This window comes from Equus przewalskii, chromosome X, assembly GCF_037783145.1.
Source record: "Equus przewalskii isolate Varuska chromosome X, EquPr2, whole genome shotgun sequence".
Taxonomy (NCBI): Eukaryota; Metazoa; Chordata; class Mammalia; order Perissodactyla; family Equidae; genus Equus; species Equus przewalskii.
In genome coordinates this window covers 1,542,343-1,568,337 of record NC_091863.1, presented here as the reverse complement: position 1 = coordinate 1,568,337, position 25,995 = coordinate 1,542,343, and the positions used below count along the sequence as shown (strand labels likewise).

General features: G+C 41.1%; 1 protein-coding gene across 10 annotated transcripts in view; it reads left to right on the top strand.

Annotated features, from left to right (window-relative positions):
• The window catches only part of PRKX (protein kinase cAMP-dependent X-linked catalytic subunit), a 166,890-nt gene that overhangs the window by 76,697 nt on the left and 64,198 nt on the right, over positions 1–25,995 (top strand). For 7 of the 10 annotated variants that reach the window (XR_011535762.1, XR_011535763.1, XR_011535764.1 and 4 more), the window contains exons 7-9: positions 3,707–3,784; positions 7,332–7,480; positions 9,716–9,834. Coding sequence is in view for 3 of the 10 variants with exons in the window: in XM_070603603.1 (XP_070459704.1) it covers positions 3,707–3,784; positions 7,332–7,457 (204 nt within the window). In the remaining 7 variants the exon portion in view is untranslated. Of the gene's footprint in view, positions 1–3,706; positions 3,785–7,331; positions 7,481–9,064; positions 14,326–25,995 lie in introns of those variants that run through there. The other 3 variants (XM_070603603.1, XM_070603604.1, XM_070603605.1) reach the window with 3 other exon arrangements.

Sequence of the window (25,995 nt, the reverse complement as noted above, 5' to 3'; positions counted from 1 at the left end):
GGGGCACAGTTCAGTCCATAACAGTGGCCAGATTTGTCCTTCACATTATTCATGGATTCCGACTAAGATCTTCAGGTCTCTAAGCGGGGGATTAAAAGCTAACTTATTGGCCATTCCTGGGGAAAGAAACAAATCTGTGATATGGATTGGCTGTTCATCCAAGGTTTCTGACATTTTAGGACAAATAGTACGAAAATTATTTGCTAGACTCAGAGGTAGGGTTCAGGATAGTACCTTGCTGGCATCGTTTGCCATTTCTTTTTTTTCCATTGCACGGTTAGAAATGGTATCATCAATGGGAGCCGTTGTAGTGAATCTGTAACTTGAGGAACCAGGAACCCAGCAACATCATATTGCGATGCGATGTCAGAGTGTGCGTGATAAAGGCTGTGGAATAATAGCACGGGGGCACCTCCAAGCTCAGAAGCTCCCAGCCCACTTTCCTCACCTTATTTTTTTTAATGGGCGTTATGTTTCAGAAGAGGTTGAGATTTGGAGAAAAACTGAGAAGATAGTACAGAGAGCTCCCATATGCTCACACCCAGTTTCCCTTATTATGAACATCTTGAGTGTGGTACCTCTGGCACACTTCATGAACCAGTGTGTACATGTCATTATTAACTGAAGTCCACACTTTATTTCCATGTCCTTAGGTTTTCTTTCCAAGAATCGCATCCCATACCCCACACTGCATTTAACCATCCTGTCTCTGTAGGTTCCTCTCGGCCGTGGCAGTTTTTCAGAGTTTCCATGTTTCTGAGGCCCTCGATAGTTTGAGGACTGGTCAGTTATTTTGGAGAATTCCACTCTTTTGGGATTTGTCAAATGTTTATCTCATGATTAGCCTGGGATTATGGGATTTTGGAAAGACTCTCCCTCCCCTCCCCCTCAAATGAGGAACCCAAAGTCCATAAATTATATTTTCTCTGCTTCTCTCAGCTCCTACAATTTTGTGTCATCACTCAGTTGTGTTACTTGCATTTTTTTCAATACTGCCTTTGTTTAAATTTGTTTCTCCAAGGAGGACACTACCATCCCTCTTTCTCTTAAGATATCATTGACATATAACATTGTATTAGTGTCAGGTGCACAACATAATGGTTCGACACATAATGATTTGTGTTTATTTCCTAGAAGGAACAAAGGAAATCATTATTTCTTTCAAGTGGACGTTCTGCTAAAAACTTAACGGCAGGATGTTCTGTGTGCCAAAACCTCTTTTTGAGCCCAACATTCGTTTTAGGCTTAATACTCACCCGATCCACTTATGTGTCAGCTTCCAATAGAAGACGTCATAAAAATGAAGCTCTGTTGACATTTAAGTGTTGCATGCTTCATTTATCACACACAACCAGAACCAAAGTACAGAAGGCTGGCTCACCTGTAACCTGCTCCCAGCCAGCAGCCCTCTATTGTCTTTAGATACCTGTACCCCTGAGGAGCGAGCCAGTCCATGTAGAGAAGTTTGGATTTGTGGAGAAGGATGCTCAGGACTAGGGCATTGGGTGCCCCCGGGCTTTCATCTGAGCCTGTCCATCCAGGGACGTGGTCTGGGCTTGTTCTCACCACAGCTCTTCGTGTGGGTGGATGAGTCTGGTTTTAACGCCACGGACGTGCAGCAAGAAGCAGGGACCTTTGTCAGGTCTTCAGGGACAACGCAGATGACCTGCATGTAGTGACCACTCTAGGTATCCTGGGATCGGGAAGAACAAGCTTTTCTGGTCAACGGAATCTGGAAACAACACTCACAAACATGCAAGCTAGGACTTAGGGTATGGATTGGGCTTCCTGAGGTGGAGATTGGCTGGAAGAGGCTGAAGAAACTGCCCAATTAAAGTGAAAATGTGTTCCTGAGTTGTAAGTGGTAGGGCAGGTCCAGCATAGGGGGACATTGTTCTTTCGCCAAGGCTGACCATCTCTCCCTTCTGTGCTGTGTCGCTGTCCTTGGGCAGGGTGTCTCCCTGCATTCTGGGTGGTGGTTGCAGCTTCCTGTTTGCACGCATCCCCATCATTGGCTTTTGCCATCAATTCTCTCACCTCTCTATGAAAAAGGGTCTGCTGTTTATAGTGGAGAGCCCAAGGGCCTTATGTTGGCATTCAGCAGCCTCTCCATCCTACATTTCTCACCTTGCATTTCACTGGATTCATGATACACTCTCAACACCAGCCTTGATGGTTAGTAACCCCTCCAGATACCTTTCATGGTCACAGCTTGCTGTTTTTCTCCTCTTGGTGCTTCTTCATTTGGAGTGTTTCTCGTTCTCCTTCTGAAGCGTACCCATTGTGTTTAACTCTTTCATCCTCATGAACATTGCTCTGTCCTCCACACTTGGAAAATTTCTAACACTTTCTCTTACACTTCCTCTTGTATTAGTTGAATCTGTCTATCTTCTGTCTGTGTATCACCTGTCTGTCTATCCATCCATCTATGTATCTATGTATCATCTATCCATCTATCTATCCACATACCAACCATCCAACCATCCTTTCATACATCTTTCTCTATCATCTCTCTCTCTATCTTCATCCTATCCATCCAACCATTCTTCCATCCGTCCATCTCCATCATCCATCTTTCTATCTATCTATCTATCTATCTATCATCTATCTATCTATGCATCCTATATAGATAATCTAGGTATTTGGCTATCACGATACCTTAGTATCCATACTAGAGTTTGATCTGTTTTAGAGTAAACTTGAAGTCTTATTTGCCTTCTCTCAGCATTCCTCAAAGTAATGCTCAACAGATATTTGTTGTTCAACTTAGATGTAGTTGAAAAATAGTTTTTTCCATTAGAAAAAGAAAAAGTTGTCAAAATAATACAATTGGAAAAAAGTAAAAAAAAATATGGCATCATTATTTTTTCTCTTTTGGAGTTATGACAACTGATAATTTTTTTTTGAAGACAAAAAATTTACAACTTTAAAAAATATGAATTGATACACTTCCATAAATTCAGATGCACTGGCTCTTATATCACAGAGGTCACATGTTTCTATCTTCTACTTTCCCTCACATTTAATTGGTTACAAAAAAATTGCTACAAGCACAATAAAAAGGGAGAAGTATGCAGTTGAAGGCTGAAAACTTGGGAGGAATTTTCAGAGGTCATGATGGTAGTGATGTCTGCCAGGTAGCCATTGGCGCCAACACTTGAGAGTGAAGTAGACACACCTTACTACACATTGTGAATTGGAAAGTCATGTTGGGTGGTGGTGAAGATCTCTGAAGTTGGACTTCCTCAGTTTGAGTCCTAGTCATGTGATTTATTTGCTGGGCAATACTGAGCAAATCACATCATTTAGCGTACCTCAGTTTCTATGTCTGTAAGATGAGGGTAATAAATATCAAAGAAAATTGTCAAGATGGAAACAGGTAACAAACTCGGGAATCGCTGTGCATCTGTCTGATTTTATGCCTAGGATCTGAACCATAATTATACTTTGCTTTTTGGTCCAGAGTAGTGTGCACATGAGCGTAATGACTGGATTTGTTTCTACGATGAAGGAAGGCAAACAAAACACAAACAACCTCATTTAGAGATTTTCCTAATAGCTCACACTCCAGGGACAATTACTCAAAACACAGCAAGCTAATTTTTTTTTTTTGTTTCTACACTAAAAAATGTAGTGATTCTTTGGAATATATTTTCTCCCGTCCTGTCAAAATTCTGTACACTGATGATGCATGTTTCTCTTGAAGAATGGAGCAGATGATGTGAAGCGACATCGGTGGTTCCGAACTGTGGACTGGGAGGCTGTGCCCCAAAGGAAACTGAAGGTACAACATACATCAACGGGCAACTCTTAACTAACCTGGCATCCTTGAGCTCTCCTTCTCTGGGGACAGATTCTGACTCTATGACTGTGGTGGATGCATAATTTGTACAATACACCTGATCATCTCGAATTATTAATGAGCCAAGTTCCCTATTTAGCGGATGTCTTAGCGCTAAAGAGGCACCTGGATGGGGCTTTTGTGGTCGGACTTTTTGAGACCTGGCTCCATCCCTCCCTAGCTCTAGGACCATGATGAGTCTCATTCCCCTCCTTTCTAACAGGGGATGGCATGTGGAATAACACAGGTAGGGCATGTGTCCAGCACTTACGGATATTGCACAGTGATGGCGTTCGATTAGATGGAGAATATTCTGTGGCTCATCTTTCTTCGAACTGAATGTGTTTTTGACAGGAGTCCTCAATAGCTGTGTTCTCAACTGTGCCCTTCATAGTTGATGGACACACTTTAAAAATGCTGGTACCTGGGCTCCTGCCCAGACTGTAGGGGTCAACCCAGACCTCTGATGTCAATGAATTGCTTTTAATGTCCAAGTATTTTATTGTATTAAATTAACTTATTTTAAAAAAATTGAATAGGTCATATATTTGCACTGTTCAAAAGCCAAATCAATATTAAAAGACATGCATTGACAAGTCTCACTGTCTTTTGCTCTGTCCCCTCCCAGCCGCTTATAAGTACCCATGTTTATTAGATTTTTCTGTGTATCCTTCCAGAGTTTCTTTAGGCTGATATAAACCCGTGTGGATATACATAGTCTTATCTTTTCCCCATTGTTACACAAAACCTAGTGTCATACATGCAATATTCCAGTCTTGCTTTTTTCGCTTCACCGTACAACCTGGAGATCTTTCCACATACCTGGATAGCTCTCTTATTCTTTGTAAACGACATGATAATTCCTTCGTGTGTTGTTTCCAATCTTCTACTGCAAAGAATAATCCTGTCCATTCCATTTGCGTGAAAATGAATTTCCAGAAATGAGCCCATTGGGTCAAAATAGAGGCATTTGAAATTTTGGTAATGATGCCGCATACTCCTCCTTAGAAATGGCATATTTTTGCAATTCCGGGGGAAATGTTTTGAGAAAGCCTCTTTCCTCACAGCCTCAAGAGCAGTGAGTTGTGCAACTTTTGCCTTTTTGCCAAAATGATGGTCAGGAAGAGGTGTCTCTGTGTAATTTCATTTTCATAACTTTATAAGTTTGCCAGGGGATCACAGCGTGCAGCCAAGATTGAGACACTGCATGAGAGCCATTACTGAGCCAGAAGTTTCCTGAAGGCCAGAATCGTGCCCCTTCTGTTCACTCACGGTGCCTGGTTTATAGAAATAGCTCATTTATTGGGTGGAGGCATAAAGACAAAAGGAAATGACACTATTCAAGTTACTCTTTGATTTTTTTTAAAAAGTTATTTTATTGAAGTCATATTGGTTTATAGCATTGTATAATTTCAGGTGTACATTATTTTTTTATTTTTTGTGAGGAAGATTTGCCCTGAGCTAACATCCGTTGCCAATCTTCCTCTTTTTTCACCTACCCAAAGCCCCAGTAGATAGTTGTGTATCCTAGTTGTACATCCTTCAAGTTCTTCTATGTGAGACACTGCCACAGCATGGCTTGATGAGCAATGTGTAGGTCTGCACCCACGATCTGAACTGGTGAATCCTGGGCCACCGAAGTGGACCACGTGAACTTAACCACTACACCCTTGCGCTGCCCCTCAGCTGTATGTTATTATATATCAGCTTCTATATAGGCTGCATCGTACTCACCACCAATAGTCTAGTTTCTTTTATTTTTTTTTTAACATGTAAGATTTATGTGAACTTTACTATTTTTGTTATTTTTAGGAAGATTAGCCCTGAGCTAACATCTGTTGCCAGTCTTCCCCCCTTTTTTTTTCTCCCCAAAGCTCCCCAGTACATAGTTGTATATTCTAGTTGTAGGTCTTTCTGGTTGTGCTATGTGGGACGCCACCTCAGCTTGGCTTGATGAGCAGTGCCATGTCTGCACCCAGGATTGGAACGGCGAACCCTGGGTCCCCGAAGTGGAGTGCATGCACTTAAGCGCTCAGTCCTGGGGCCAGCCCCACCAATAGTTCTAGTTTTTCTCTGTCTCCATCTACACGTGCCCCTAACCCTTTTGTCCATCCCCCATATGATTTTTTTAAATCTTTATAAACCTTTATAGTCTTTCAAGGAACCAACACAGGATATATTCACATGCGGGTTGGACCATTCTGTAATGGAAGTTGTCCTGAGTGGGTATCAAGTACACACTTTACTGTGTCGACTTCATGGCGTGATATTTCTAAGTCACCTCGGAATGTGACAGCCTTCACCTGAAGTTCTGTGTTGTTTCTGAGACTTGACGTTCCTCCTGACCACTCAATACAGTTTGTGCTTTGATGTACAGACTGTAATTGCTGATGGAGCATATCACATCGCAGTGACAAGAAGGTTTTCTTTTTTTTAACATAGGATACTTCTCATTAAACTTGACCTGTTTCTGTGTCAACACAGAAATTAAAATACTCCTTGTGGAATCCACTTACGTGCTGGTTCTCTGTCAGGATGCTCTAGCTGCATCTACTTTGCTGTGGTCTCTTAGAAAGCACAGGGCTTTGAGACAGATTTGGGACAAATCTAGGTCTTCGTCCTGGACTGGACTTGAAGATTCTAACAGCACTGAGCCTCAAGTCACTTGTGAAACATCCAGGTTTTTATCAGTCCTGCAGGGCTGGCGAGATGGGTGGTGCTCACCACACACGTTGCAGGCTCTCAACAAAACATAATGGTTTCATAGGAATAGAGAAAACTAGTTGCTATCTGCCTGCATTACAGAATCTTTGAATTGGACGTGGGTAGGGCAATAATCTGTCCAGGAGTCAGCAACGTACAACCTGTGGGCCAAATCCAGCCCCACTTGTTTTTATAAATAAAGTTTTATTGGCGACACCCATTCATTGACATATTTTCTATGGCTGCTTTCCCCCTACAGTCACAGCGTGTTGCACTGTTGAATTTTCAGTCACAACAGAAATTGTACAGCCCACAAAATCAAAAATATTTACTTACAGGAAAAGTTCTCTGACCCCCTTCTCAGTCCTCGTGGCCTCATTCTATTGATGCAGGATTGAATCTTGGCATCAGTGATAAAAGCTGAATCTGGTTCTCTTTCCATCTTTCTGGAATTTTCCAAAGTCTAGACGCTGGACCAGCCACATCAGAATTGGTCAGCTTGTTGCAGGCCTGGGAATCTGCATTTAACAAACAATCCATGTGGTTCTGCATTTTAGAATTTCAGAAGCAAGTCCTGGGTACCTTCTTCTCTTAATTCCTCATACTACATGAACATTCCTTAGACTGATGGTTGATCCCTCATTTGCAATATCTTAGTTCCAGGTTTTCCATGTTTTTTATTTTTTTAATCATTTCCATTTTTATGTGAAGTAGAGGGATGTACGTATCATCCAGGTGTGCCCTGTTACTTTCTCACTATGCCTTCTTGTCTCGTCTGATCCCGTAGCCCCCCATCGTGCCCAAAGTATGTGGTGAGGGCGATACCTCCAACTTCGAAGCCTATCCCGAGAATGACTGGAACACAGCTCCTCCGGTGTCGCCGAAAGATTTGGAAGTCTTCAAGAATTTCTGAGGACAGGGATCCACATCCGGAAGGTATATTTTTATTCTTAGTAATTGAAAATCAGCGAGGTTGACAGGACGTCGTGTCAAGGGGATATTGCGTTGACCAAGTGGGGCTTCCCTCACCCGTTTGGACACAAGCGATGGAGCAGACAGTCCTTCCTTCCACGTGTCAGTCTAATAAACCCCCCAGAGCGTGTTACTCAAGGTGTGCACTGTAGCCCAGCAGCATCAGATCAGCTCCAGCATCTCAGTCCCCAAACAGATCCACAGGGACAGAATCTATGTCTAGAGATTTGTATGTGCCTAAGCATTGGAGAGACACACTTTGTTTGGGTAGGAAACCCTGAGTTCTTGTGTTCCAGAACCCCCGAGTTCCAGACTAGCTCCCTTACAACACTTACCAAGTGTTTTCAAAAGGGTTTTGGGTCTCTTTTTGGTAAAAAGTAACCATACCGGAGAATGCCTCGTGAAATTTGCTAAGCTTAATTTGAGATGTGAAACAAGTGATTTTGAGTAGTCTGTTATTTTTTGAACCTTTTAAAGGCCTGTGACTCTGACTATAGAGTCTGTGACTCTGTGACTTTGAAGGTCTAGTTTTTTTTTAATATGGGTAGTTAAGCTCTTTCAGGTACTCCCCCATTCTAAATCACTTGGTTACAGATATTGCCAGTGAGATGTCTGCTCCTTGATATATCTTGTTTTTCCCATTTTTATTTCCCTAATGGCACTTACGAGGAGGGGGAAAATAATTGTCTCGTCAACACCATTGGCAATGGGACACCATTGCTGAGATCTGGGAGGGAGGAATTCACGGCACAGGGGAAGCCGCCACTCTCTGCTGCCATTTCCATGGAAACACTGAGAGGAAAACTGGATGAAATTAAAATGATTGAGGAAAAACGTAATAGAGAAATAGTTGGCTGTATCCATGAGAAAGTATCATGTCTGCTTGGCGCATTTTAATCTTTCAACACACAATGATCGCTTTCATGATGGTGACCAGTTTTCTTAAAATGAGGAGTGTCTTCAGCTGTTCCGGCTTCTGCAGAGCTCCTGAATTCCACTTATGGGTATTAAAAATCATAAGGTGTTCCTCAATCTGTTCACTTTTTTTTTTTTTCTGGTCTAATCAGTTGCTTTGATTTTGTCGGATTTGCCCATAACATTTTATGAATTATTTTTGTCCAGTCATTTAGATGATTAAAAGACTTGTTTTGTCTTCTCGTGAACAACACTTTCTTGGTAAGCCAGAAGAAGAGAGCCTTTTTCTAATAGAGGTAGTGTGGAATTATTTAACAAAGAGCTGCCATCCAGTGCTTTTTGTCTTATCCTCAGTGAATAATATTTTTTACAAAAAACTACCCAAGCTATCCTGTAAGGAGATTCCACAGATACAAATAACCTTTCTCACAGCAGTGTTATATTCTTGGGAATGTGTATTTCAATAGGATTTTTCCTAGTGGAGTCATTTTTAATGTATTTTGGCCAATGGCGGGGGCACTGTTTGAATGATATTCTTGATGAAGCCTTGGAAATCAAGAGATCATTTCATGACCACGTTGCTTTCTATTTTTTCATGTGATTTGGATTTTGCGCCCATCTTCGAAAAACCAGGCACCTTACTATTTTCACCTATCTCAGTCATTTTGCTGACAGTAATTTGCACGTGAAGTGGAAAAACGGTGTGGCATTTTCAGCCAAGGATGATTAGGTGTGATGCTCTTGGGTAAGAAGATATTTTGTCGTGATGCAAAATCTTCTCCCATAGATGAGACACCAGTTCAGCTTAGTTCCGGCCCTCCAGAGCAGACTGTGGACTGTGTTACTCAAAGACGTTCACCTGTGAGTGACCCTGAGTGACCCTGTGTGCTTTTCAGCAGGTGGAGGAGGGCGCTAGACAACTGGCAGGGGAAAACTCACCTTACTTTGCGTCATAATAAAGCCTTTGTCTAGCTGTAGGTTCACGGCGGCGAAGCAAATTGAGACGAGGATCCAGTCTTCCTTGGCAATTAATCTCCCTTCTTCCCATGAATGAGGATGGATAATTCTGTGGAGGACGAGATCGCCTAACGTTTGAAACCCATCTTGAAAATCCTGTTCAGTTTTTTTTATTAGGCATCTCCCCCCACTTAGAATTCAGCCTTGTGGATCTTTGCAAGAAGAATTTCAAAGGAACGTTTGGTTTCTTGTGTGTTATGAGGATGATTACAAAATTTACCCACTTAGCTAGAAACTGACAAACTCCATTGTCTTATTTCGTGCCAGAAACAGGATTTTGAGCCTGCCTGGGATGAGGAACTGCTCATAAGCAGACCTGAAGAAGCGTCTTCTTGATGAGATGAGGACATTTCCACCGTTATCCACGCCCGGATGTATATAAAGAGGTTGGAGAAATTCATGGACCCTGAGTTATTTAAGCAACTGGAAATCTACTGCACAGTAGGAAGTTATGAAAAATTGTTCCATTGTAGATTTTATGTGACCTTCTAGCGTGTGTTCCTACTGTGATATCTGGGTATTTCTCATAGACTCAACTTTATAAGTTTGATCTGAACGTGCTCCATTAGAACCACAGATTGCGTGTATGTGCGTGTGCAGTTGCGTGTGTAAAAAAGACGATATGACTGGCGCACAGGAATTATGCAGTGATGTAACTGTTCATACTTTGCAGAGCCTATGGTTTTTATTTTTCAAATTTTTTTTTTCAAGAATCTGTTCTCTTGGGGACAAAATCTAAAAACTATGACGTGTGCATTTTTTTTTTGTCATCTTATCTGCATTTTATAGTTATTTGTGAAGAAAATATCTTGTGGTGGTCCACATCCAATATCTTTAGTGCTTCCTGTCTGGTCACTTTAGGTCTTGAAACTGGAAGGAGAGGGCAGGAGATGTGGGTTTGAATTTTAATCCAAGACGAGCCAATGACTATAAAAGTTGTTCAAGGAAAGAAATGCATTCAGGAAATTTTCTGTATTGCATTCAAAAATTTTGTACTCTGGAGAGAGGTGGCTACCTATTAAAATTCCAGTTTGAATATCTTGAACAATATACACCTCCCAAAGCTGACAAATGACTTTCTATACCGGCTCAGTCCCACGGACTACCTTCATGCAAACGTTTTCTTTTACCTTTCGTTTTGGGAAAAGTAAGAAACAAATGCTCTCTAGGACGTAAGCATGCAGATTGTTTCTGCTTAGTTTCATTTCTCCTTGTAAAGGGTCAGCCTGAGTCCATCTCACACACTCTCGTCTCGTAAATCGGGTGGGCTTCTGCAGAATTATCAGTGGGTGAGATTTTTTTTTGTCTTTGGACCTGATCATGAAGATACTCTGAAGAGTACTCTGCATCATCTTCCCCTAAGGACTGACTTAATGAAAGCCAGATGTGGAGTGGGCCACGAGGAGTATATTGCTAAATAACGGGACTTCCCAGAAACAGGGCGTGGATAGAGGTCCTTGGAGTCTGTGCTGCCCAGAATTCACTTCCTTCTCTCTTAGGCTTCTCCTTCCTGGTTCTGAACTTGGCTGTAAATATCTCAACGGGCTGCCATTCTCTGTTGATTCTGTCTCAGCTCGAAAAACAGAGTTGCACGAATCTGTTGTGTTTCTGGTCATAGGGCTCATCCATGACCTCCCCGTGGAGGTCTGTGCATTTAAGTAGATTCTAGAGTCTTCAGGGGTACACCTTCACAGACCTCCAAGATCACCCCCTCAACCTCCTTTTTCCCTCATGCTCTTCCCAGAAAGGTCCAGCTCCTTCGGCAGCCAGGATGGGGGCAGAGTCTGACCTGGGGGTATGTTGGGGAGAATGGGTGCAGGGAGAAGGAAGACTGGGTGCCTCTCAGCCTCTGCAGCTCTGCTTTTCTTGAGTCACCTGGCAGGTTCTTACCCTCCGATGTGGTTTTTCCATGCCGTGTCCAGGAAGGCATTTCTTCCCATAGTGCTTGGCTCCCTTTCTCTTCTGCAGGCACAGCTAGGGGTGTGGAGAGCTGCCGTTTGGCAAGGTCATACATTTTTTTTTAAGTAGCAAAATGTCAAAGGAAATGCTCATCAGATTTGGCCAGATTCCACTCACAAATCAGAAGGCAAGGGCTCTGTATATTGAAGGATGAATCACGAGAATTCACACCTAGGAAAGCTTTAAAAGACAATGAAATGGAAGATGCTAAATATTCCCTTCCCTTCTCATAAGTGCCCTGTTCTTTGAATTAAAATTAAAATCAACTCAGTTGGTGAGAGTGAGTACAAGATTTAGTAAAAAATACACTCTTTACGATGAGTAACTCAATGAAAAATTATTTTCCAAGGGTGCGCTCTGTAAGTGTTCCAACAGAATTGTATTTTCAGTCTGTACTGCTCGGTCACCATCCTGTTGGGATTAAGTGGCGGGCCAAAATGGGCTAAAAATTTAGAGTGCGATTTCTGAATGATTTCATCATTGAACGTTAGAAGGATAAATTGGCAAAGTGACTTTGTGCACTGAGGTATGGACCTAGAAGGAAAAAAACATGTTTCACATCCTCTCACTATAAAGATAAATTATCATTATTGTGGAGGCTTCTGCTTAAAAAAATAAAAAATAAATGAAACACCTTGAATGCAATGAAACATTGTACATAGACACATGGACCCATATGCATATTTTTAGATTTAATTCTTACTGTCCATAATTTAATATATGAGATGAAAATAGCATCAAGAAAGCCTTGAGATACATTGCCTTAATTTTGAACAAATATGCAGGAAAAGCAAATGTTGGAATGCATTGATTACATTAATGTAATCCTTAAAAATGTTGTCATAAGCCATCGGCCATGTAAAACAAAGTAAAAATTAAAAGGAATTCCAAGAATACCTAATGGTGTTAAATTCACCTTGGACGATTGTGCCCATTTCACTATGCAAAGTGGTACATGCCGTGTGTTAACTGCCCATGGCTGGGCTATAAATTAAGTGGTGTGATATAGTGCAAAGACTGGTTTAATCAAAATGAGTCCCAAACACATGAAACAGTCACCACATGTAATTGAAAAATAGTTATTCAGTGGAGACATTCTGAAATTTTCATGTATCTGATCAAATATCATCAGTGTGCAAAGCTTTGAAGAAAGTTCATGGAAATAATCACAAAATTCAGATCTAAAAAATTATAGATTTGTTTTATGCAATTTTGTGTGTTGGCAGTTTTCTTAAATAAGAACACTATTTAAAAAAAAATGTTTAGGCAATGCATATTTTGCAAGAAGTAGTATACTGAGGCGGGTCATGTTTTCCTAAGGGGAATGTCACAAGCCTGCTTTGATGTGCGTCTGTAAAGATAAGAAGGAAATAAAATCACCCTGGTCATACAGCATATCATACAATTTGCATTGCTGACTTCCACTTCCTCCATGGCAGAAGTCAGAATCCTGCTCAGCATAAACGTATCTGTTGCAGCAACGGGCAAATCGTAATTTCTGCTGTCAACACAACAGAATATGCAAGAAGCCCCAGCAACAAGATACGCGTGCCCACTTCACGCCATCTCAGTGATTTAAAACTCTGCTTCCTATCTCTGCCTGTGGAGCAGTTCCACATCACCTGTTCATAAGTATCTAGTATGTTTTGTTTCATTCTAGGCATCTATACTTAAAGTCTAACTTGTTACCAATGACAGAATCACCAGTCGTGCTAAACAGTTGAGTTATGTGGGATGCATTTGCCATTTCTACGTTGACCTAAGTTGCCTCTAGATTTTGGACCACTTGAACTGTGAAAATATGGCTCAGTGCTGTTAACTAAAGACCCCAGTGCACCATTCTTTAGGCACCAAGGGCTGCTGACCCATCTGAGCACTTCAGGCTGCATCAGATCCCATTAGGACATCAAAATCCTCACTCCAGCTACTAGTGCAGGAAAAGAATTGGGTGGATTTTTTTTTTCCGGCCAGTTCATTTTGCATCCCCAAATTAACACCATCACAGAAGCCCTCGATTGCTCCAATTGTAGAGATCTGTAGAGACACGTAGATTGTGCTTCTCTCGTTGGTCCATCTCCCTAACGTGTATTTTACACACGTTGGGCAAGTTCCGTGTATTGTACCGTGTGTCCCCGTTTCTGAATAAATCCAGGTTGAGTTGATGATGTCCACTTACCAAAAAACTAAAAGGAAAGCACATGAATAGTTGTGTTAATAATGTATTTGGATAGCTCGTTTGGGGGACGTGTGTGTGCGCGTGTGTGTGTCTTGGTGGAGGTGGGGTGTTTGAGGGTTGTTTTTACCCACCACAACGTCTTCATAGCAAGTGTGCTTTGCACACCCTGTGGGCTTGCATCCAAGGGAACAGTCCTTCGTAATAAAGGAGAAATGCTCTGTAACAGTTTGCTATAAATTATTGTGTTTTAAGATATTCTGTTGCGCTTGTGTTTGATCTTCTGTGGTGGACACTTGTTATTTAAGTTAAAGTCATTAAGTGTGTGTTTAACCAGATGGGATTTGAAGCCACTGGACACGCAGTCTTCCCTTGTCCTCTGAGACTGTTTCTCAGCTCTGCAGAGCTGTCACAGCTTCCTTCGTTTTTGCGCCGTACTATGGGCAGCCTGGCCCAGTTGCCCACGCGCCTCCAGGGCCATGTGACTGCTGTCGGGTGTGTCACAGACACAAGATGGAGTGCCTTTGCAGGTGTGGTGCGCCCCTGGGATGGGTCCCTGCGGGGTGATCCCAGCTTCTCATGTGGAAGAAGAAAAAAAGCCTGTTTCTATTCCTGTCAATTCCTTGCACAATGAAAATCACTGTGATTTGTATATATACTCTAGGAAAATTTTACTGCTGTCTAATTTATGTAATAAGACTATTGATTCCAGGTTTGTTTAATAAAACTTTGTATCTTTTAAGAAGTCTGATTCTGGTCTGCTTCTTCTGTCACAGGACAAGCTGTAGGTTTATCTGCATTCATCTAGTCCAAGGGTTGGCAGTCTTTTTCTTTTTTTTTAACAATTTCTTTTCTTTTTTTTTAAATTTTTTCATTTTTTTGAAGAAGATTAGCCCTGAGCTAACGTCTGCTGCCACTCCTCCTCTTTTTGCTGAGGACCACTGGCCCTGAGCTAACATCCGTGCCCATCTTCCTCTACTTTCTATGTGGGACGCCTACCACCGCATGGCTTGATGAGCAGTGCCATGTCCACACCCTGGATCCAAACCAGCAAACCCCGAGCCGCCAAAGTGGAACATGCTCACTTAGCCGCTGCGCCACCGGGCCAGCCCCAACAATTTATTTTCTTATTGAGGTTTAATTGACATGTAACATTATATTAGTTTCAGCTGTACAACGATTGGATATTTGCATACATTATGAAATGATCACCTAAGAACTCTAGTTAACATCTGTTCCCACACATAGTTACAAGTTTTTTTTCTTGTGCTGAGAACTTTTAAAGTCTGTCCTTTTAGCAACTTCCAAATTTCCAATTTGGAATAATACATTCCAAATGTAACAGTATTATTGTATCATTTTCTGCAAAGGGGCAGATAGTAAACATTTTCAGCATTAAGGGACACAGTGTCTGTTGCACAGAGTGTAGAAACAATCCTAGACTGTATGTAAATGAATGGGTGTGGCTGTGTTCCAGTAAAGTTTTATTTATAACAACAGGTTGGAGGGCCAGATTTGGTCCTCAAAGCATGCTTTGCCAGTTTCTAATCTATTGCCTGAGGGTGACTTTGCAAATCACCTTTGCAACTAGTTGAAAATGTGCCACATCATCATTATCAATGAGTAAAATATTTGATTGCTCATTCTCATTACTTACGCAGCTTCACACCCAACTTTCCAAGTCACCTTTGAAGTTTGCTAGAAACATTCTGCCTTCATCACTGAAGTCAATCAGTGTGTAATTTGTGACACTCATATAGCACTTGCTACAGTTGGGTACTAGAACATCATACCGAACAGAGGGTCACATAGGAGCCTGTTTACCTGGTGACGAAGCTTGTCCAACCCGCCTCATAGAAATCGCTTGGGAACTTCCCCACAGGCCAGCATAGCAATTTAGGGACTGGTTCCAAATCTTCCAGGTGGGGGCTGCTCCGAGCTTAGGGGGTGACATTCTACTTTGGGAGAGGGAGTGTGCTTGGGTGGGCATGCATGTTTTGGGGGATGATGAGGAGAGGTCCGGGGGGGGGGGGGTGGTGGGCGTGCAATGGAGCTAAATTCTTCCCTCTTCTCAACCTTGTTGGATGCCCTCATTGATTTTTTTCTTTCTTTTTTCTAACCACAGGGCCATCTCTTACTTTCCTGGAATCCGAGGTCATTTTGCATTCTTGTTAAAAGGATTTGATAACCTTGTCCCAAGAAAGTTAAGGAAGAAAAGATATACCCTGTGGTCTCAGTGTGAGGCTGTTTCACGTATTGCCTCAGAGAAAGAAAAGGAGCTTTGTCTTTGTTTTTATTTATCTTTTTGTTTATTTATTTACTTATTTATTTTTATTGAGGTCACATTGGCTTATAACACTGTGAATTTCAGGTGTACATCACTGTATTTAGGCTTCTGTATCGACTGCATTGTGTTCACCACCAAAAGTCTAGTTTCCGTCCGTTACCATACATATGTGCCCCTTTACCCCTTTCACCTTGTTTCCACCCTCTTCCCCTCTGGTAGCCACTAATCTTTTCTCTTTATCCCTTGTTTGTTTGTTTATCTTCCACATGTGAGTGAAATCGTATGGTAATTGTCTTTCTCTGTCTGACTTAGTTAGCTTAGTATAATATCCTCAAGGTCCATCAATGTTGTCCCAAATGGGACGATTTTATTTTTTGTATAGCTGAGTAGTATTTCACTGTACATATACACCGCGTCTTCTTTATCCATCCTTCCGTAGATGGGCATTTGGGTTGCTTCCAAGTCTTGGCTGTGGTGAATAATGCTGCAGTGAACATAGGGGTGCATATATCTCTTTGTATTGTTGATTTCATGTGCTTGGATAAATACCCAGTAGTGGGGTAGCTGGATCATATGGTATTTCTATTTTTAACTTGCTGAGAAATCTCCATACTATTTCTGTAGTGGCTGTACCAGTTTGCATTCTCATCAGCAGTGTATGAAAGTTCCCTTTTCTCCACATCCTCTCCAAAATTGGTTATTTTTTGTCTTTGTAATTATAGTCATTCTGACAGGTGTAAGGTGATATCTCATTGTAGTTTTGATTTGCATTTCCCTGATGATTAGTGATGTTGAATATCTTTTCATGTGCCTGTTGGCCATCTGAAAATCTTCTTTGGAAAAATGTCTGTTCATATCCTCTGCTCATTTTTTGATCCAGTTGTTTGTTTTGTTGTTGATAAGTTGTATGAGTTCTTTATATATTTTGGAAATTATCCCCTTGTTAGATATCTGATTTGCAAATATTCTCTCCCAGTTGGTGGGTTGTCTTTTCCTTTTGTTCATGGTTTCCTTTGCCTTGCAAAAGCTTTTCAGTTGGAGGTAATCTCATTTGTTTGTTTCTTCTTTTGTTTCTCTTGCCTGAGTAGATGTGGTATTCGAAAAGACACTGCTAAGACCGATCTCAAAGAGCGTACTGCCTGTATTTTCTTCTAGGAGTTTTATGGTTTCAGTTCTTACATTCAAATCTTAAATCCATTTTGAGTTGATTTTTGTGTATGGTGTAAGGCAATGGTCTACTTTCATTCTTTTGCACGTGGCTGTCCAGTTTTCCCAGCACCATTTGTTAAAGAGACTCTCCTTTCTCCACTCTATGTTGTTGGCTCCTTTGTCGAAGATTACCTATCCATAGATTTGTGGGTTTTATTTCTGGGCTCTCAATACTGTTCCGTTGATCCATGTGTCTGTTTTTCTGCCAGGCATCTCTATGAGTGTCCCCTACATGCAGAGCAATGAAATGCGTGATTTTATAGGTTATCTTTTTAAAATTGTAATATATTTGGCATATAACATTGTGTAAATTTAAGGCGTACAACACGTTGACTTGATACATTTATATGTTGCAGTATGGTTGCCCTTGGAGCATAAGCTGGTGCCTTTATCAGCTCACATAATTACAGTTTCTTTTTTGTGGTAGGAATAATGAAGATCTGGTCTCTTAGCAAGTCTGATGATTATAATACATTACTGTTGTCAGTATTCACTGTACTGTGCCTTAGATCTCCAAGACTTATTTAACTACCGGTTGCAAGTTTGTACCTTAAACAATGTCTCTTGTATCCCCTCATCCCCAGCCCCTGGTGACCACTATTTTACTTTTTTTTAATGAATTCAGCTGTTTTTAGATTCCACACACAAGTGAGATCATGCAGTATTTATTTTTCTCTGTCTGACTTATTTCACTTAGCATAATGCCTTCAGGGTCCATCCACGTTGTTGCAAATGGCAGGATTTCCTTCTCTTTGTTATGGCTGAATAAGATTCCAGTGTGTGTGTGTGTGTGTCTATCTATGTATCTATACATAGATAGACACACACTATTTATCCATTTATCCATCAGTGGACTCTTAGGTTGTTTCCGTGTCTTGGCTATTGTGAATAATGCTGCAGTGAACTTGGGGGTGCATGTATCTCAAATCAATACACATACAAGCCACAGTGAGATATCACCTCACACCTGTTAGAATGGCTATCATGAAGCAAATAAGAGATAATAAATGCTGGCGAAGATGTGGAGAAAAGGGAACCCTTGTGGACTGCTGGTGGGAATGTAAATTGGTGCAGCCACTGTGGAAAACAGTATGGAGTTTCCTCAAAAAAATTGAGAATAGTGTGCCACATGACGTTTCAGTAATAAAAATATCAAGATGTTCATAGAGAAACTGGGAACCTCTGTTCTGATAAAGACGTGGGATACTGGGCCTAACTGTCACATGCTGAAGACCTCCAGGGAGTCTGTTGATAAAAGAGAATTTGGGATTTGATGTTTTGCTTTGTTTTAAGGCAGAAAACTACCATCTATTTAAACCCCTATCAATCAACCCTTTGGAGAGTCAGATTTATTTTAATAGGCAAGCTGCCTTCCAGAAGTACATGCAAGAGACCATTTTATAAACTTGAGAAGCTACAAGCCCAGATACACTATTTTTGTAGTTGTAAAAAACACGTAACATGAAATCTACCCCCAACAAAATATTAAGTGCACAGTATAGCTTGCCAACTCTAAGCACAATGTTGCACAGCAGATTTCTAGAACTTACTCGTCTTGCAAAACTGAAACTTTATACCCAGTGAACAGCAACTCCGCCCTTTCCTCTCCTCCCAGCCCCTGGCAGCCTCAACCGCTGGGCTTTGGCTCCTGCTGCAAAAAGCAGAGCAGGCAGGGACCTGCCTGCCTGGGTCTGGAATTTCATCTGCAGCATTGTTCCTCTCAAGGACATCACGGAGAACAGACTCAGGCTTTCGTATCTAGTTATAAACGTCTGGCTTCTAGCCTGCTGCAAATTCAGCTTTTACAGTCCCATTGGGGACAATGTCTCGGAAAGCCACTGGCTGAAAAACAATTCTTTGTAATGAATCAGAATTTGTGTGCAGGCTGTTTAAAACCAGCGCCTTGGAAAAAGAAAAAGAAAAAAAAAATTCCACAAGAGGTAAAGTTTAAAAGGTGATGTCACTCCAGTAAGTGGGAAGTGAGCAAAGCTGATGTGGTCCAGAGACATCTGAGTTCTTGACGTTTTTCTCCACCAGCTTATTTTTGTTGAACCGATGAATAAGGACCAAAAGACCTGAAAGGCCAGGAGAAAAATTGGCCTTGTGAAAAATACATCCTAATGCCCTAGAAGTTGCCATTTCCTTGTGGACAGAACTTGAGATGTCTGTTCTTTCTCTTGGGTTTCTTTCTCAGTTCCAACCCAACCCTTTTCCTGAGGGAAGTGGCCCCAGAGATCTAACATGGAAAGTTTATGCCTCTTTTAGAATAGAATCTTAAAAATAATTGGGGCTTAATCAGAGATCCTCTAAGCCATGATTTTCAAACCCTTACTGTGGCCACATTTGGTATATCTGACCGAACCATCCAGAACTCACACATGAAACTAAAGTTGAATGAGATAAGACTTACTTTAGGATATTAATAGTGTAGAAACAGTGTTCTCAAATATGATTTTATTAATGTCTAAAAAGAGCACTGTTTTATTTCAAATTATTTTTTTAGTACTAGCAGGGTGCCCACAAAATTGAGTGCATGACACATTCTGGAGCCTTGCTTAGCAGTTGAAAAACACTTTTGTAAGAAAGCCGTAGGTGACTGCGTGAATATCGACTTTTCCACATTAAATCGGAGCTCAGTCTTGGCGAGTTCACGAGGGACTAAATGCCAGTGGGGTGGAGAAGAAACCTGCTGCTCTCTTTCCCATGACGTCTGTGAAGTAAGAGCTGGAATCCATGTTTTTCCTTTCCACCCTTCACCATGGCGCACACCGGCCTCCTGGCTGATCCGTGCACTTTGCGGGACGTTTATTAATGGTCTGTCATTCTGTGAGGGATATTTTATTTCCTCCAGTCCTTGTGCCCAGTCTCTGTTAATTTGTCCTTTGACAAAAAGTTGGTCCAACTTTTTGGGGGTTGCTTTTTTACAACTGTTGGGTCAAATGGCCATTGCCGTTGCTCGCTGCCATTAGTTTTTTTACAATCTGCTTTGGATCAGTTAGAAGGACTTCCCTTCGTAGTGGTGGTGGAAGATCTCTGTCAGCTCTTGGCAGCCAGTGACTATGCAGCCAGCCCCTGGGCAAGACTTTTTCAATTCTCCTTGACAATCTGCGTAGACATCTGTTTCAAGTTCTTGACACGCTCGAGTGTTCTCTTTTCAAAGGAGGAAGAGGTGCCTAACTCTTAACGATTTCAAAAATTTGTTTAGCTTTTGTGGCTTCAGAATCCAGCAGGTCCTTGTGAGAGATGGAAGACCTGACATTTTAACCATCTCCTTCTGTCTCCATCTCATACTTTGCTTTCTTTGGTCTAATTGGCTAGTCCCTGACGTTTTCTGTCCGTTGGTGTTGACTGAAATTCTGCTTTGTTTTCTGCACTTTTAAAAATATTAAGTGAGGACAAGTAATTCTCATTCTAGACTCCTAGTAGGTTTACTCTTTCTACCCAGGCAAAATAAAATGTTGATAACCCACAGAAATCTGTATTTTTTTTTCTGGTTAATCCCTCAAAATTGTAATATTAAATATTTAGAATAAATGAAGTATTTAAAATAGTTTAAGTATTGTAATATTTAACTAGCATTGTAAATATCATAACGATGAAAATATTAAACCCAGCACAGAAATAAAACCTACAATCGCATATATATTCATGCTGCTATCAATATCTACTTTGATCATTGTTATATAGCCTTTACAATTGTATTAAAATATATAAAACTATAGATGCAGTTTTTCCATTGTTTTCACTCGGCCATTTCCACGTTTATGAAATATTCTTGGCTAATGACAAAGGCTGTGATATTCTTATAAAGAAACACTGGAGATAACCTCATTTTACTCTTTACCTCCAGATCTGCCAAGAGCTTGGCTGGTTCAGGCCGACCCTGGCCACACAGGCGGTTTAGGGCTTCCGTGTGGGTGTTTGTGACACCAATAGCCCGGCTCTGCTCACATTCCAGTTTCTCCCAACAGGGAAGAACACATACACTGCACAACCAACGTAAATATTTAAAAGGAAGTATTTCAAGGAAAACAATCAAGTGACTCCTATGTATATAATGGCATAAATAACCGTAATATTCAAATCCTATCCTTTAAACAGGCTTTCTCAACCGTGTCACTATTAACTTGAGGCCTGATCATTCTCTGATGCACTACATGTAGGATGCTGAGCAGCATCCCTGATTTCCACCTACCAGATGCCAGTAGCATCTCCTCCCAAGTCGTGGCATCTAAAAATGCCTGCAGACATTGATAAACATCCCTGGGGGGCAAAATTATCCTTAATTGCAAACCACTGTCATAGGTAGATAGATAGACATGCAGATAGATAGGTAGATAGATAGATAAATAGATATAGATGACAGGTGCCTAGATGATAGATAATAGATAGGTGATGGATGATGGATAGATGGATGGATAGAGAGATGGATGGATGAAGATAGATAAATATATACATATGTGCATAGATAGCGTCTCTCCTGCTCAGGTTCAGGGTTTCTCAACCTCAGCACTACTGACATTTGGGGCTGGACCACTCTCAGTGGTCCAGGGGCTGTCCTGTGCACTCGGCCGTGTTGAGCAGCATCCCTGGTCTCTTCCCACTTCATGACAGTAGCATCTTCCTCCCCCCACCACAATGACAACCAAAAATTTCCCTAGACATTGTCAAATGTCCCCTAGGGGTAAAATCACTCTCAGCTGGAAACCCCCGTCTTAAAGAAAATTTTGATGTTAAAGGACCATTTGAGGATCAGTAAGAAAGACAGGCTTCATTTAAACTTCGGTAACAAGGTTGATCTTGGGACCAAAGGAAGATGTTGAATCAACAGAGTCATCCTCACAGTTTGAAAACTAGGACATGTCATGGCAACACAGCAAGAGTGTATGAGGAGGCCTTGCAGGCCTTTGCTTTTATGGAATTAGAGACACCCTGTGGAAAAATGGCCCGTCAGCTCCTCCAACCAGAGGTCCAACACCATAGACAAAAAGTGCTCTGTGCAAAAATTCAACAGGGAGAAAAGAGGTGTTTAAGATCTCTACACACAGTCTTCAGTTTTGCAAAGGACATTTTTTGGATGGGTTTTATTTCCTTTCTCTGATTCCATCTTGGAGTTTCTTCTAAATGTCACCACGTCAACTTTGGATCTTTTGCAACGATGAAAGGCCTTAAGTGAGCTGGGTGGGGCATCATAAACCAAGGAGACAGCGTGGGTGGTTGAGAGAATCCTGGACCATGAGTCAGAGACCTGGTTCCATTTCAGGTTCTGTGTCTACGTGGGGCCAAGATGGCGGGCAAGTCCGTTAGCTGCCCTCTACTCCAGTTTACTCATTTCTCTAATAGCGATGGCAGCTTTTCCTGTGGGTTTCTTTGTGCTTGAAACCAGGGAGTGGCTCCCTGTTGCACTCAGAGGAAAAAGCAATATCATCACAGTCTCTGGAAAGGTGTCCTCCATTATTTCTGACTCTCTCTCCCAGTCTTCCCTGCTCACTCAGCTCCAGACGCCTCAGCCTCTTTCTTGATTTACAACACATCACAGGAGCTCCTGCCTCAGGGCCTTTGCATTGGCTCTTCTCTTCTCCTAGATACCAGCATTTCTTTCTCCTTGTCTATCCTTAAAGTCTTCGCTCAAATATCTTCTCAGTGAGGGCTCGCTCCTGCACTGTATTTAAAATCTCAATTCATTCCTGCCAATATTCTCCACCACCCTTCCCTAATTTATTTGTCTGCATAGCATTGAGCACTTTTTAGTGGGCTCTACACTCTTATTTATTTATTTTTATTGTGCATCTCTCCCCAGTAGGATGCAAAGTCCATGTAGGCAGGGAATTTGTCTTTGGTTTTGTTTAGTGTTGTTTCCATGGTGCCTAAAACAGTCCCAATGTTAGTACTTGTAAGGTGCATTCTTCATATATAAAAAACTGTTATTAAGAATTCCCTGTGGCTATACAGGCTATATGTAGACTTACTGCGTTTTCATTAACAGTGATGGTATGGTATTGTAAGTTGTGGGTAAGCTGCAGGGTAATTTATTTATTCCATTGCCTAAAATAAGACATTAAGTTTTTGACATTTTGTACATTATGAACGATGTTATATAAGATACCAGTTCATGTGTATGTGTGTGTGTGATTGCATATTTGTGTAAGTCTCTGTGGGGGGGTATGTATCTGGTGTGTGTGTGTGTGTGTGTGTAAAGTTAGTTTCTGGAAAAAGAATTGCTGGAACAAAGGATTCCCAAAATTAAATTTTGATCAGATATCGCCAATTGTAATCCAGAAATACTGTATCAATTTACACACATCAAGAATGAACGAAAGCTTCTCATAGCCTTGTCCACAGCAAGTTTTGCCAATTTTTATGGGTTTTGGTAACTGGATTGGTTTAAAGAGGTGCTTTCTCGATGTTTTCAATCCACGTTTCTTTGTGAGGTTTAGTTATTTACATACCTTTCAAACATTTACATTTCTTTTTTTAGAATCACTGTCTTTTGCCCAATTTAAAACAAGTGGGGTTCAAGTTGGGTTCAGCGGGATTCAAGTTATAGTTTTAGCTCATATTTTAGGATTTTCTTTATGTTTTTCTTTTGAAATATTTTCGGAATCACAAGAAGTTGCAAACATAATGTGGAATTCCTATGTACTCTTCACCCAGCCTCCCCCAATGATAGTATTTTATATACCATAGTACATTGTCAAAGTGAGAAATTTAACTCCCTGTAAATTGCAAATATTTTCCAGTTCATTTTAACTTTTTTCCAATCTTTTTATACATATGTGCTACATCTATATATACATATACAAATTACATATATAATTTTACTCAAAATGTTAGTGTATTTTTTATGTATTGAATACACACACGTTATAACACATATGTAGTATACTACACAAATTTTAATATAATGGAATTTATGAATTCTGGTAGTTGGGTGTCATTTAGCCAGAATTTCACCAAAATTATATCATGATATCATGATGTTCAACATGTTTTCTGGTTTTATTGCTTTATTTACATTCAGAATGCCAAACTCCTTGTCATTTAGTGATACGTGGAATGGGGTCGAGATTTCTTTTGAATGGATGGCTTTTCCCAAACTGTTCGTGGACTAGTCTCTTTTCCCTGTCCAGTGAGATCCCAGCTTTTCCACATTCTATCTTCTCCCTACACCTGAGTCTTCTTCTAGACTCTCTGTTTGGTTCTGTGAGTCTGTCTGTCATCGGCACCAGTAACAAACCTGAGAGCTAGCTTCTCTTTGCTGGAAATCCTTGCGCTCAAGGGGAGTCATGTTTTGGAGCATTTGTCCCCTAAATCTACATTTAGGCTACAGCGTCTTCTAGTTTACTTTCAGAACTTTTTGGTAGTTCCTGATTTTTCTTAGAGGCATTCTGGATTTTTCTCCACTTCTTTTTTCCATCTGTCACCACCAGGATCATCAGCATCCCCATCACACCCTGAAAACGACTGTGTGGCTTGCAGTGTCTAAAGAACCCCTTACATAGCATGCTGCCACTATTTTTTCGAACTCTAAAAGAATATACAATTCTGTGGCAGTGGGACACACCTCTGGAAGGTCTTCCGCAGTGGCGTGCTGGGAGACCAATTCTCCTGGAGAAAATAAAGTCCCGACTTGCAGCTTTTGCCAGTTTCCAAGGTGCAAATACTTAGTCCCGCCATGACTGATATCAACCTGCCAGCAATTTAACAACTGACTCACACAATTCTTCGCAGTCCCCATTTAAGAGCTGGAAGAAGCCAGCTCTTGCACATATCTAGTAGGAATATTCAAAGAAGGAAGACTCCTAGACTGCTTAGTGTCCTGGAGGGACAAAGAAGCATCCACAATTCATTCCTCATGCTCTCCTTCTCCTTGTGGATCCGGGAGCTCAGGGGGCTTCATTTAGGGTCTGCCTGCTTTGCTCGTTGAATAGATTCTCCTGCCTGCGAGGAGGGCAAGGAGAAATGGCAGGGCCAGTGTGCACCGGTGTCCCCATCCATTGACTTTCATTTTGGAATGCCCCATGTTAACCATCTGTTACATGCCATTTTCTACCTGTTGCCTTTAAATGTGTGAAATAATATGTTACTGGCCCCTTTGGTTGGTGATCTTATCGATTTATATTTGCAAAACAGATACGATAAAAGAGATGATGTCCATATTATTTGAGTTTTCTTACCATGAGCATACATTACTTATTAAAAATTGCAGCAAAAATTTCTGCTGTGGTGGGATTATCGGATAGTTTGGTTAGTTTTACTCTTCTGTATTAAAAGTACTAAGGAACAAACTCATAACCAAAATGAAAAAAAAGTGGCCAAATGATCATAAAATTAAGACAGGATTGAAAATAAAGCACCGTGCATCCTGTATATAGAATAAGCTGTAGTAGTTTAAAACAAAACCCAAAACTGGAAGACTTCTATTTTGGGTCAAGGGAAGGTTTCTAAGACACATCGATATGTGAAAAAGCAGCTTGCAAATTAATGGCTATGGTGTGACTCCTTTTGGGGTAAAAATGATGCCCCTTGGGAAACTATACATTTTGCAGCATATATTTGTGGACCCAAATCGATAAAAAAGGTCTGGAAACATGCACATTGAACGGATAACAACTGAGGGAAATTGAGCGAGATGGTAAAGAGAAACTTTTGATTTATTTTCTTTTATTCCTTAGTTGGCCGGCCCTGGTGGGCTAGTGGTTAAGATTCAGAGCTCTCACTGTCGTGATCAGGTTTCATTTCCCGTCTGTCATTGTCACTCTGTGGTGGCTGCATGCGGCTGTGATGCTGAAAGCTCTGCCATCGGTATTTCAAATACCAGCAGGGTCACCCATGGTGGACAGGTTTCAGCGGAGCTTCCACAGTAAGACAGACTAGAAAGAAGGACTTGGCCACCCACTTCCGAAAACATTGGCCATG